We start from the raw sequence: 14,396 nt of genomic DNA on the forward strand, positions 1-14,396 counted from the left end.
TGTATTAAAATAGCTTAAATATCTCATTACAGAGACTGGAGTTTTGATGGAGTGTGGTGTGACCACTGAGGCCAGTACTCAATCAGATATTTATCACAACCTGGCAGAAAGATAGCTTTGCTATTATTGCATCAAGTAATAATTTGTGTGAAAATACTATGAAAAATAGAGTCTGAAAGCAAACTGAAAGTTTCTCGTGACCACGTCTAACAGTTCTTTGTGCCCTGTTTTTCAAAGCCCAGGTTTCAATGACAGTTTGCATAACTGAGCAAAATTATTCTGGCATGGTATCAGTCTGTCATAGAGTTCACAGCTTTAGCGGTGGCCACTGCCTGTGTTTGCTTCCATGAGAGTTTCCTGCATTATACTCGATCTTCAATAAAGACAGTATCAGGAGGTTTGTTTGTTCATACTAAGTAGAAAAAGTGTTTCAGGGTCACGGAGAAAAGCCAAACCTATGACGTAATGGCACAGGCCGAAGCACTGCCATCGGTCACGCTGTGCTCTGTTGGTGGGGGAGGGGCACCCCTCTCTTCCCCTGTGGCTCTCTGTCCCTCTGAGAACTTACTTCCCTTCCCCTCCCCCGACCTGCCTCCCGCCCCCTCCGCTGTCACGTTCTTCCCTCTAACTGGTCGTGTCATGAGCGCTGTTCAGGAACTTACTTGAGTTCCAGGGTGGCGTTTTGGTGCAGCGGCAGGAACCGCCTTTTCCGTAGGACTTCCAGCAAAGCCGTGATCTTCTCCTGCATGTCCTGAAGGGTAGAGCTGGGCAGCTGGACATCGTTATCCAGCGTCTGATTTAGAGTCATAGCCTTTTCGATCATTTCTATGGAGAAAGTTCATCAATCACTGAATAAGTCTCTCAAAGGATGGGAGAACTTAGAACCTTCTCCAGTGAGGCTGCTCTGCCCACCTACACTGGGCTGACCCTCTAACCAGGCCAGGTTAGTCCGTGTATCCAGTGCGCTCTGGACATGCCCTGTCAACACACTTGGGAGGGGCTTCCCTGGTGGCTCAGTGGTAAAAAACCTGCCTGCCAATACAGGAGACTCAGGTTCGATCCCTGGTCTGGGAAGATCCCACAAGCCAAGGAGCAACTAAGCCCGTGTGGCACAACTACCGAGCCTGTGCTCTAGAGCCCAGGAGAGGCAACTGCTGAGCCCACATCATGACTACCGAAGCCCATGCTCTGCAATAAGAGACGCCAGCACAGTGAGAAGCCCTCACACCACAACCGGAGAGTAGCCCCCGCCCGCCACAACCAGAGAAAAAACCTCACGGCACTAAAGACCCAGCGCAGCCCCAAATAAATATATTTTTAAAGTGTTAAAAAAAACCACTCAGGAACCTGGGATCCTGGTTTATTTCCTGTCTGCTCCCTTGGTACCCATGAACCCTGTCCAGGCAGGGCCGAGGCACCACGATCACTGCAGCATTCCCTGCCCCTGCCAGGAACATCAGCGTGTAGAAGCTGTCAGTAATGTTTACTCTTTGAACAACCACCAACACTTGATACTACTTCTTTTTAAAAAATGTCTTTTGTCGTAATAATGTCTTTACTTTCTGCCTTATAAAGTCTGATTTGTATTGGCTCAGCAGTAAAGAATCCTCCTGCCAAGGCAGGAGACCTGGGTTTCAACCCCTGTGTCGGGAAGATCCCCTGGAGAAGGGAATGGCTACTCACCCCAGTATTCTTGCTGGGAAATCCCATGGACAGAGGAGCCTGATGTGCTACAGTTCATGGGGTCTCAAAGAGTTGGACATGACTGAACTGACTTAGCACATTGTGTGTGGACAGCGGAAGGCCCCAGGAGTCCAGTGCAAGTCACGGCTATTCAAGTGCTGAGTGAAGAGAGTAGGCTTTCCCTACCAAATAAGCCAGACTTGTCAAGCAAAGATCTGAGGATACTACCTTCGATGTCTGTCTGCAGCTTCTCGGTCAACTTAATGAGGTCCACACTCTTGTCCAGGATTCTTTCCATGGCCCTGGTCACCTGCTCACTACGAATCAACACTCTGTCAAGCTGACGGAAAATGAAGGCCTTAGGTGAGTTTCACTCTGAATAAAACACAAGCTTCAGTATGCCAGATGGTGTCTCTTTTAAGCAACAAAACATATTCTAGAACACAGAAAAGGTTCGCCACCGTGGAAGCCAAGGTCAACAGTGCAGGGTTGGAAACGGACTAGGTGGCTCATGAAATGATGGGCTGCTCACTCTTGGTGAAAAAAGACGGTACATTTTTAAAAGCAGCCTAATCGGCTATCAAACCACAGACTCTCCCGGGTGTTGCCACTGTGGAGACCTCATGCTCATGCTAGGACCCAAATCTGCAGAACCTAGAAAGTAAAATCTTACTAATTTGTATTGACCATGAGAACTTAAGTCAAGCAGTTAAGACACAGAGTTAGGCAAACAGACCTGCTTCTGCCAGGCTGGACAGCCTCAACCATAACTTGGAGTAATTAGAACACTTGAATCACAGGACTTCATGAGGATTATATGTGATGATGCCTGTTAGTTACTCTCAGCCGTTGTTTTTATTAAGGGTATTCTAATTTGTGAAAGGCTTCCCTGGTGGCTCAGCAGTAAAGAATCCACCTGCCAATGCAGGAAACCCAAGTTCATTACCTGATCCAGGAAAATCTCCTGGAGGAGGAAATGGCAACCCATTCCACTATTCTTGCTTGGGAAATCCCATGAACAGAGGAGCCTGATAAGCTTACAGTTCATGGGATCGCAAAAGAGTCGGACATGACTTAGTGAGACTAAACAACAATTTGTGGGAAGGAGGGTTGTCTCTAATTTCTAGGAATGTGTTGTAACTCACTGAACTGAAAGTAGCTCAGTCGTGTCTGACTCTTTGCTACCCCATGGACTACACAGTCCATGGAATTCTCTAGGCCAGAATACTGGAGTGGGTAGCCTTTCACTTCTCCAGGAGATCTTCCCAACCCAGTGATTGAACCCAGGTTTCCCGCATTGCAGGTGGATTCTTTACCAGCTGATCCACAAGGGAAACCCAAAAGTAAGTAACTCAGAATGGTTCTAAAAGTGTTTTCTAGTCAAAATCCAAAGAGAATCTTCTTTAATGGATAGAAAGAATTTATTTTAATTGGCTTATCACTTCCTACCAAACATTTGCTTGCTCAGGTACTTTAAAAGCCCACACAGAAACCCTTAAACTCTTCCCAAATGGTCACTAATTATAAATTAACAGAAGCCAAGCTCCTGCATTTTAGGGTGCATGATTGTGTGCATGTGTGAACATTGAGAGACAGAGGCAAGACGCACATATACACAGACGGGGCTTTCCTGGAGGCTTGGGAGGTGAGGAATCTGCCTGCAAAGCGGGAGACCTGAGTTTCATCTCTGGGCAGGAAGATCCCCTGGAGAAGGGAATGGCAACCCACCCCAGTATTCTTGCCTGGAGAATCCCATGGACAGAGGAGCCCAGCAGGCTACAATCCATGGGGTCAAAAGTGACTAACACTTTCACTTTCAAAAGACACACATCTATGTACTATATATGCACGCACACACATAGGCACACAATTTTAAAGTGAAAATCATGAATTTGACAATAGGCCTCCCTTGCCATCTGCAAATAAGCAGATACTTTTTTTGGTCACTAAAAACCACTCATCTGGCCTGGGCTGAAGAGAATGAATAATCCCCTGCTGACATCAAAGTGAACTCTCCTGCCATTCAAAGTGAGACCATCAGAAGTAGGGGCCGAAGTCTGAGTGCTGCAGACACCCCGGGAGGAGCTGCCTGTGCTGGTGTTGGGGGCAGGCGAGGGGGGAAACTCACTGCTCACCATGCGCAGTGAATACAGGATGGGGAAGAGACCCCCGTCTTTTCATCCTGCCCAACCTTGGTTCACAGGAGAAAGTAAGCGGTGATGTGAACTGACAGCCCGACTCCTCCTTCAGCAGAGGGGACAGCAGAAATTAAGTCAGGGGCCACTTCCCACCAAAGCACGGAGACTGGCTGCATCAGAACCTACTTAATCTGACTTTACAGTAGCTGGAACACAGCTCCTGGGAGGGGGCTGCCCTGATCTGTTCATAACCTTCCAAGAAGTCCCCGTGCCAGTGTTCACAAGGGCTAGGGGTTGGGGGCAGGTGGAGCAGACCCTTTTTATGAAGAACTTACTTCTCTTTGTAGGTCCTCCGTTTGTTCTGAGACGCCTTCAAGTTGAATTTTCACCAGTTCTTTTTGCATATTTTCTTTTAATAAAGAGTCCTAAAAGAATGAAGGAAACAAATTATAATGCTTCAAAATAAATCTTCTGGTTCTTAACTAAGAATCACCTGTCATTACCTTTTTTGTTCACGGAAAGAAATTCTCTTTTCCCTGACATTGCGTTAAAAAATAAAATGAATCACATTCACTGAAGTTTGGATTACAGAACACGTTTCTAGACTGCGGTCTCTCGCATTATATTTCCTATGCAGATATAAACGTAAAGCCTGGTGTGCCATGCAGAACTGCTGCAGTTCCTGGGTGGCTCTGGCTGAATTTCAACAGCAGAATCACATAAATTTTAATTGTAATTGCTAACACCTAAAAAAAAAGCTTACTAAGCTAAAATACAAAAGTATTAAGCAAAGAAGAGCCTTTATAATTACAACAATTAAGTACTTAATTTATGCCAACACTCCTCTAATTTCTTTATTTGTGTGACGCTACTCAGACCTTATAACAACCTGTGAAGGGGTGAGATTACTGTCTATGGTCAGGACAGTTATTAACCTGCCCAAGTCGCTATGTAGGTTGACAGTGGAAACAAGAAATAGTTGAGGGTTCACAATCTCAAGCTCCTGAGTACTTTATATAAACATAAAAAGTCATACAAAGGAGCTGACAAAGTGCTTTAAATGGGATCAAATCACTTAAGAGTTAAAGTTGAAATCAAGTATTCATCTCACGTGGTAAAAAATATAGTCATACAGTTGGAAACCAAACTGACGGAAGGTAGTATTTATTGACTGTGTCTCTGCTGAGTGGAAAAGAAATTTCAACATTTGTTTCTTTCTTTTTCTCCCCTCTTATCTTTGAAAACATTTTGTTCCATTTCAGGAAAAATAACATAGAAACACCTCTTACAGTTTCCTAACCTTAACTCCATTAAATCTATAAAGGACCAATATTAACAAGAGTGGATCATTGAAGGAGCTAGATTGCACACACAAACACACATTGGCATTATGGCATGACACGGTGAATTAAATACCTCACGTTCTAAAGCATAGGGTTTGAGCCAAATTTAGATTCATTTTTTTCCCCCAGTTAGAATAAAAAATGCTGTCTAGCAAGTCAGTTTCTTACCTTCCCATCATCTTTTGGACCCAGATCAAAAACACAGATTTTAACTAAACATAGAATTATGATTTATCCCCTGAGATTTTTATATAGTCTTCAAGGGAGGAGGAACCTTTGTGCCCTGCAACTCCAGTTAAGAATAATACATTGATGGAAAACAGTGGCTCTTCATTCAGCACATTAAAGACAATGCCGTCTCAATTCATTTTCTGTTTGTATTAACAGAGCTGCTTTCTGTCCAAAGACCTGTTATCAACAGGGGTGAGTGGACCTTGGCTTCTTCCACAGGGCAGCGGGAGGAGCACAGAGGAAGGGTTTATACACAGGAGGCATCTGCGGATCAAGTCTTGAACAGTCAGCGCTGCTGCACAGTGGAACCGGTAATCGTGTGGACGATGCAGTTCTCAGTCAGGTTCAGGGGGAGAAGGCTGGGCACCTCCCAGCACCAGACACTGCGACTGAGATGCCCGCACTGGTGGAGGACAGACAGAATGACCCCTAGGGTCCCAACGAACTCTTCAACTTCCTGTGACACACGCTTCTATCCATCTCTGTACTCACAGTACCTACCCGGAGAGACTTTGTTCTACTTTCCAGGTCTGACAAAACCCCATATGGGAGAGGGATGGTGCTGGTGAGGTTCACAGACAGGATGGCATCCCCAACGTGGGCCAAGTCATTCAGCAGGACACCCACACAGTCATCATCACAGGCTACAGGAAAGAGGATGTTCAAGTTACAGCAAAGAGTCTGCCCGGGTTCCCATGGGTGCCCATAGCATCCTGTAATAACATCTAGGGACTTCCCTGGGGCTCCAGTGGTTAGGAATCCACCTTGCAATGCAGGAGACGCAGGTTCAATCCCTGGTCAGGGAACTAAGATCTCACATGCCGCAGAGCAACTAAGCCCTTGAGCTTAGCCTGCAGACACCACTGGGCACCAGGAAGCCATCCAAGGAAAGAAACCCTCCTTAGCCCTTCGGAGGGGTGACACTCACACACACAGTCGCTTTCCACCAAAATGTGCCTCGGTTCACACTCCCCGCAGCGGAGCCCTGTGGCCCCCGGCCGGCAGACGCACTGCCCGGACCCACGGTCACAGTCACCGTGGACAGAGCCGTGCAGGCTGCAGTCACACCTCTGGCAAGTGCCGCCTGGCATCCGAGGGTTCCCATAGTAACCGGATGAGCACCTGCAGAAGAAGACGGGAGGACAGAAGGCAGGGTCCACACCAGTGAGTGAGTGAATACACAGAACAGCCACCCAAGGACAGTCATCACTCCTGCCCCGTGAAGTGCAGAGCGCACAGGGGTCTGCTCACCTCCCTCTGCACTCTATCCCCTCAAAGGAGGACAAGACGGTCACAAGGAAATGCCTTTACCTGCCTTATTCCCCAGGAGGCCTGGTTTTGCATTATCAAACTGGTAACGACTCCCCATCACTTCTGTAAATATGTCCTGTGCATATAAAAGGAGCAGACAACATACCTTTCACAATACTGTCCTTCATAACCCACAGAACAGGCATTGCATCGGAAATCATGATCGCCTTCCAAGACGCAAGTGGGACTGTAGCTGGAAAAGAAGAATTGTTTTGAATTTTCAGACATACAACTTCAGATCTTTCTTAGGGTACTTATTCATTACTCTTAAAGAGTACATGATACTGTTCTAAAAAATAAGTGATTACAAACTGGACACCTGGGCAAGCTTTTTAGGGCTTAAACTCTGTTGGGCAGAAGCAAAACAACCATGTAGTCAATACAAGTGGGTCCAGAAGACATTCACTGATGCCTATCCAGTGACAACCACATGAGTATTGCGGGGATAGAGACCCGTTTACAGAGGACAACCAATTAGTCACCAAACGAGAAAGCTGCTTGTTTGAGACTTGCGTGAATTATCTGACTAATTAGATGAAAGGGTGGCTGGAGAACTATAGCTGACCATGAGCAAACGTGGGACCAGCGGGGAGAAGTGAGCTGGAAGAGTGCTGGGGATTCACCCGAGTGCAGTGAAAGGCCAGGGGGAGAAGTGTGGAAAGAGCAGAGAGTGAAGGTAGGCTCAAGGGTGACTGGACCTAAGGTAGCGAGTCAGGTGAGGAGCTTTAGTAGCAATAAGATGGAGCCTCTCAAAACTGAACAATCCGTTTGGATGCTGAGCCCTCACTCTGGGACTTCAGCTTCTGGTGTATTCCTTTTTTTCTAACCACTTTAGCCTCCACTTTTTAAGTCACCAACTGGAGGCTCAGCTGGGTACCTGCAAGCCACTAAAAAAACTGCCAGGGTATCTGGCCAGTAAGAGAAGTTCCCAGCATGAGTCAGTTGGTTGCTATGAGCCCCACTTCACTTCCCACCTTTTTCCTCCTTCAGCACTAAAGAGACAGATGTCAATGGAAACACAAAATGTATATGAATAGAAAAAAAGCACCTCTCTGGGGGCCTCTCAGATGCACAGCACACATGGCATGTTCACAATCTCACAGCCACTTCCTAATTGTGTAGCTATTAATTTACCAGCATGAGGGAGGTTGTGGCGATGGTGTGGACCCTCTGTGATTGAAGAAGTAAAATACACAGATACAGAACTGTGCAAAGTAGAAAGGTGAAATACCCATCCTGACATTCCAGGCATGTATAGCCATGGAGCTGTGGATGTGGATACACATATGGATTTGAATGCTTCCCCAAATGGCATCACATCATGTATTCAATTTCATAATTTGACCGGCTTTTCTCCAATTCTGTACACACAGATATGCCTTATTCTTTTCTCAGTGTTAGTATAATATTGCACTCTAGGTGTCTACCAAAAGACACTTGAGGCATTTAATCAATCCCCTGTAGGTATATTTCAGCTCCACACCTCCAGTTTCTTGTGAGTGCAAGCAATGCCAGGCTTCCCGTAGCGCAGGAGTAAAGAATCCACCTGTGAAGCAGGAGACACAGGTTCCATTCCTGGGTCAGAAAGATACCCTGGAGAGGAAAATGCCACTCCACTCCAGTATTCTTGCCTGGAGAATTCCATGGACAGAGAAGCCTAGCAGGCTATCGTCCAGGGGGTCACAAAGAGTCGAACATGGCTGAGCAACTAAACAACAACATAAGCAGTGCCCATCTTTATGCACATTTGCAAGTATTCCTATAGCTCAGATGACAGGGGTGGAATTAATGATTCAACATTTATACACAGGTTTAATACAAAAAGTTAAATAAGAGTAAACAATAGTAAGCAATAAATCTTAAGATGCCTGACAGTTCGCAAGAGAAGTTTACACAGTGCCTCTCATTAGGCATTCAACATCAAGCAACACTTACTTGGAGACAACAAAAGAGACAAAATTCAAACAAATTAAAAGGAAAACTTCATTTCAGTACACCAAAAGTTCGTATTTGATCTATACATGTTCAATGCCTTACCAAATACTCTAAGCAAGAATGAAATGTTATTTATGAATTACAGTTTTCATCGAAACCAGAAAGGACCCTCAGATATTCCAATTTCCACTAAAAATCTCTGTTTTTTTTTTTTTTAACGTGTTCAGATAATTCTGTACAAGCATCATGTGTACAAGGTGGAACCTGGCCCAAATTTCACCACCACGTAACATTTCTGAACTTCATCAGTCATCAGCATATATACATTCTAATCCCAACACCTTACATTAAATAAGAACTGAATTCTTCATAAAATTAATAATAATTCATCTCTGGGCACACTGTATATGGATGGAGGCTAAAATTAGTCTTCAAAGAAAGCAAACCTGAACCTCTTTTCTTTTATTAGTTTCATTCTAACACTCAGTGCTAACACACAGATACTTTGTTTTTGCAAACCTCTTTGAATATTGGGAGAATGAACACTTTTTTCTTAAAATTAGCCTTTCTGGACACACGAAGAGTACCCACTAAGATGGATCACATGGAAACCCTGGAAAGTGAAGCTGACCGTGGAAGCAATCCAGCTTCGGTGGTGGACTGCAGGGGCACGCCGGCACACCTGTGTGCTCACCTGGCCGGCAGGCTGTGAGGACAGGTGCACGGAGAGCAGTCACTGGCCGAGCCGGTCACCTTCCCATAGTACCCAGGGGCACACGTGTCACAGTGGTCGCCAGTGGTGTTGTGGCCACAGTTCTGGGATCCCACCCGTTTCAAAAGGAGAAGAAAACAATAGGAAACTGTTAGAACACCTTCTCACCTGGAGATAGCCCAGCAACACCCCAATTCTTATCAGTTGACAGTTTTTTTTTATTCTCAACAGAGGGTGAGCATTTTTTGTCATATTTTAAAAATCCTGAACACTGGCAGCTCTGTGGCCTTCATTCATTATAAGACTGCATTCACCCAACGTGGGCGTGCCTGCTGAGTCACTGAATCACGTCTGACTCTTTGTGACCTTATGGACTGTAGCCCGCCAGGCTCCTCTATCCATGGGATTCTCCAGGCAAGAGCACTGGAGTGGGTTGCCATTTCCTCCTCCAGTGCACGAAAGTGAAAAGTGAAAGTGAAGTCGCTCAGTCATGTCCGACTCTTCGCAACCCCATAGACCATAGCCTACCAGGCTCCTCCACCCATGGGATTTCCCAGACAAGAATACTGGAGTGGGTTGCCACTGCCTTCTCTGATTCAGTGCCCCTAGGAGTACCTAATCTTGTTAAATGATTAATTGCCCCAAGGAAAGATGCATCACGAAAGAACCATGGATTTCCCCAAATATCCACATGACCTTTGTCTCTGTGATGGGCCAAGGGACCTTCCTAGCTAATTACATCTTGCCCGAAGTTGCCTGAAATCAATTCTCTTTAAATCCTTAAATGAGATTTTCTCGTTTTCGGTATTAGGACTTTACTTTTGCCTGGGGCATGAACTGATTAGAACGAATAAATTTTTTAATAGTGTAGCTATCTGCATCTTCATTTTGCCTTGAATGACTGGAACAATTCTTTAATCCCAGATATCTAACGGAGTCAGCAAAGGTGAACACACATCTTTTTAACTGAGGAAATCCATGCAGCATTTCAGCTTTTAAATTCACCTGTGCATGGCTATGGTTTAACAGTTTTCCCAGGGGATTCTGCCTTTAAATTCTGTATATGAAAGACGCTTCCGAATAAAAGAAGAGGAAGACAGATCTGCTGTGGGAGCCCTGGTTCCTATGATGAGGCTACAGCCAGGATCTAGGAGGCTTTGGTGTGTCTTGGTGGGCAGCTCATTTCCCTTGAATGAGCTATTTCGCCTGCATCAAGTCAGTCTTGGCACAATTTAGACAGGGAATCAATGTTCCCACATGAGTTATCATAAAGAATGAGGTTTCAGGAGTAAGGAAAAAATATCAGATTATTCTGTGTTATCAATAAGATCTTATTGGCTAAAGCAAAACCCTGGACACAAGAGTTTGTCTTCAGTCAAGGTCACGAGCCTTCTGTCTGAGGCTCTTGGTCCTTTTCAGTGGTCAGAGCTCTCCTTATGTCACTGATGGTCTAGGGGGAGAGAGCCAGGAAGCAAATGCATACTAAGACCTCCAGGAAAACATGTACTTTTTAACAAAGGCAAGGAGAGAGCAATACCTTACACAGAGAAATACATTTTCAACTTTGGCCTTAACTCATCTATAAACGTCCAGGTGACCCTTCAGATTCTATGACAGCAAGTTCTCATGTACCACCTCTACTGCAGGTAAAAACAAGAGACACTTAACTCATTTCCAAATTGCTACCCATAAATAAATTCAAAGAATTTATAAAAGAATTCCCACCAAAAATGTCAGGCCACTTAGCTAGACCTTTCTGAAGGAAATATTTGTATACCTTACATTTAGCTAAATTTAAATACTATAAATCAAGGAACTGGTGTGATCTCCAACCAGAAAAGTAGACACCCAGTGCCCGCTGTAATTTTGAGTGTCAGGCAACCACCCACACAAACCAGCGTACCAGACACTTCCCGGTTTCCGGGTCACAGGTGTCACTGTGGTTGTTGCAATTGCAGGGCACACACGGGGCCAGCAGAGGGCGTGCTCTCCTGCCATCACCTTCCGGAAGCTTCCCTCTGTGGTAACCAGGTGCGCAGTCCTGGAGGGAAGCAAAAGGGAAGGAAGTGAACAAAAAAACAAAAAAACCCGATTAAGAAATGGGCAGAGGATTTGAACACACATTTCTCCAGAGAAGATGCATAGGTGACTGGCACGTGAGAAGATGCTCAGCGTCACTAATCATCATGGACGTGCAAATCAAAACCACCATGAGATGCCAGCTCACATGGTTACTATCAAAAAAAAAAAAACGAAAAAAAATAACCCAGAAAATAGTAAGTGTTGGCGGGGAGGTGGGGAACCTGGAACGCTGCTGCTTTGCTGGTGGGAACAGAGAAAAGTGTGTCACTAAGGAAAACAGTATGATGTTTAGTGTGGTGGGTCATCAAAAAGCTAGAGTTATCGCGTGATCCAGCAGTTCTGCTTCTGGGTATAAACCCCAAAGACCTGAATCCAGGGTCTTGGATTTGTACACTCATGTTTGCAGCAGCATTACTGACAATAGCCAAACATGAAAGCAACTCAAATGTCCACTAATGGATGGATGGATAAACACAATGTGGTCCGTCCATCCAGTGGAATGTGATTCAACCTTAAGAAGGAGGAGGCAGATTCTGACACGGCCTACAACATAGATGAATCTTGAGGGCATCATGCCCTGTGAAACTGGCCAGTCACCAAAAGATAAATACTGCATGACTCCACTTATATGAAGGGCCTAGAGTAGCAGTTTCATAAGACAGAAAGTAGAAGGGTGAGTCTGGGGGTGGGCATACGGGTAAGTGTTTAATGGGCACAGAGTTTCAGTTTTATAAGATGAAGAATTCTGAAGGTTGGTTGTACAGCGGCCTGAGTGAACTGACCCACCCGCTACTCAACTGCACACTTTAGAAATAGGCAAGATGATAAACACCCATTCTACCACAAGTAATTTTTAAAAGGGAAGAAAAACGGCGTAACAGAAACGCACAGCACTACTCATCACTCAGAGCTGCTGTAACAAGCATATTTCAACCCCGAACCAGAAACCAGGTTTCAACCACCATCTCCTACCTGACACGAGAGTCCAGCCGTGCCAGGAGGACAGACACACTTCTCTAACAGGAGGGCCACCTCCCTGCCTGCGTGTGACTCTTCCGCCTTTCTGCCGACCTCCATTGAAATATTTGAGATTCTGTGAAACCGTTGGGTTAAGAAGTGTGAAAGCAGGCACTAATATTTACAAAAAGAGTTTTCAGAAACAGCACATTACACAATCATGTTGGTGCACCTAGAAAACCAGAACTTTCCTGCCGGGTGGAGGGTTGTTCCCGTTCACAGTTATAAAGGAAATGGGTAAAAACACACAAAAAGCACATTAGTCATTCCACAGGGAAAGTACTTGGCCAGATTTTCAGAACTTAAGAACCATGTTAGAGAGAACACACCTGCAAGACCTCGAAGTGCTAGCCTGGCCATAACTTAGGTGGCTTTCTTTAGGTGATAAGTTCATGACACTAAATGAGCAAGGGATGGCATTCTCGACACACTGCAACAAACAATGGGCCTTGCAGCTGAAGGGCAGAAAACGGTAGAACTGTTTTGCTATTTATATGGAAGGTATCATCCTCATGTACTTACAAGTTATCTCCACATTACTATAGGAGATGGACAATCTATGTCATTCTCACATACTTCATAATAATATTAATATTTAATAAGATTTTGGTGAGGAACAGAAATATATATATTAACAACATGGGGTAATGGCAGATGAAGTGAGCCAAGTCCTTAAGGTATGCTTTCAAATAAGAAAGATATATTAAAACTTCTAGAAATTTCCAAGTACCTGCTTTGCTGTAATCCTTGGCCATAAGAGGCTTTGATGAGGATGTACTCAATGTTGCTAAGAACAGACATAAAATCTGAGCGTGTGATAGGTTCTTCAGAAACAGAGTTAAAATACTTCCAAAAATTCTGCAGATGAGAAGCACATTCAACTAAAGTTAGGGTACAGATGCACAGAGGCACATGAACTTAATTCCTTTAGAGATTTCTCCAGTAGTAAGCCCAGCTCTTGCTGTGCGTGACCCTAAATTTAACTATGGAAGCTCTCCTGTCACTTGCTGGGCGCAGTGGTCCCACCACCTCATTTATCAACAACCTCATAACACCTCCGCTGGGGCCAGCCACACAGAGCACAATCAGTAAACCTCTCCTGGAGGAAGGAACACACACGTCCCAAATTCAAGGGCATCCAAAAACCCAGAACCATTATACTCATACGGCTGAGACTCTTGTATTCAGATAAAGGATTTAAGCTGCATTCGCACTAAATTAACATGAGCCTCATATGCATTTCTTGAGAATAGAAATTTGAATCCTTTTAGAAACCTTGCTAAACCCATTGGAATTTTGACCCAAAGCCTTCTCCTTCACTCTCTCTTATTAACAGCAGCTTCATGATTTCATTACATGCAGAGTTCCCAGCCCAAAGAGTGTAAGGTGGAAAGAGCGCTCACCCACCTCTTTCATCCCCACTTCCTGCTCCTGCCTCACTCCGTTCTCGGGGGCTGGCGCGTCCACGTAGATGACCTGCTTCCTGGTCCGGCCTCCTTTGATGAGCACCTGAGGTTCCAGGTTGGAGGTGCCGATTCCATCGGAAGCATAGAAGGCCACGCTGTATCGCAGTGTGCCGCCGTAGGCCAGGAGCTGTCGGAAAGAAGTGTTTACGTCCCTGACATAGCCTTGGTTTAAAGATATTTCAGCATAAGCCTGCTGCCATTTGAAGGAAATCTTGTCTCTTAAAAATACATCATGTGAGTGTAATATGTTATTTGACATGCGCTTCCTTCTAATTCTACTTAGTTCCGGATTCTTAAGTTGATATAAGCTGTAGTTCTTAAGTACGCAATCCTTTAAAAGTTTTACAAGCCACTTTATAAAGGTGTGTTTGGCTGTAAAAAGCTACATTTATGTATTGAATACAAGTTGATGGGCTGGGAATAAGTACACCTTTGAAACCACCACCACCACCATCAAAGTCACAGTCAAACCCATCAC

At 44.9% G+C, this 14,396-nt stretch overlaps 1 protein-coding gene across 1 annotated transcript in view; it reads right to left on the reverse strand.

Annotated features, from left to right (window-relative positions):
- Positions 1–14,396, reverse strand: part of LAMA1 (laminin subunit alpha 1) — a 124,644-nt gene that overhangs the window by 34,581 nt on the left and 75,667 nt on the right. The window contains exons 26-36 of the mRNA XM_068993660.1: positions 13,860–14,045; positions 13,183–13,310; positions 12,408–12,528; positions 11,257–11,394; positions 9,336–9,457; positions 6,813–6,899; positions 6,324–6,517; positions 5,897–6,039; positions 4,157–4,246; positions 1,912–2,023; positions 663–825 (exon numbers count right to left, since the gene is read on the reverse strand). Of these exons, the coding sequence (XP_068849761.1) occupies positions 663–825; positions 1,912–2,023; positions 4,157–4,246; positions 5,897–6,039; positions 6,324–6,517; positions 6,813–6,899; positions 9,336–9,457; positions 11,257–11,394; positions 12,408–12,528; positions 13,183–13,310; positions 13,860–14,045 (1,484 nt within the window). The remainder of the gene's footprint in view (positions 1–662; positions 826–1,911; positions 2,024–4,156; positions 4,247–5,896; positions 6,040–6,323; positions 6,518–6,812; positions 6,900–9,335; positions 9,458–11,256; positions 11,395–12,407; positions 12,529–13,182; positions 13,311–13,859; positions 14,046–14,396) is intronic.

This window comes from Capricornis sumatraensis, chromosome 21 (genome assembly GCF_032405125.1).
Source record: "Capricornis sumatraensis isolate serow.1 chromosome 21, serow.2, whole genome shotgun sequence".
NCBI classification, from domain to species: domain Eukaryota; kingdom Metazoa; phylum Chordata; class Mammalia; order Artiodactyla; family Bovidae; genus Capricornis; species Capricornis sumatraensis.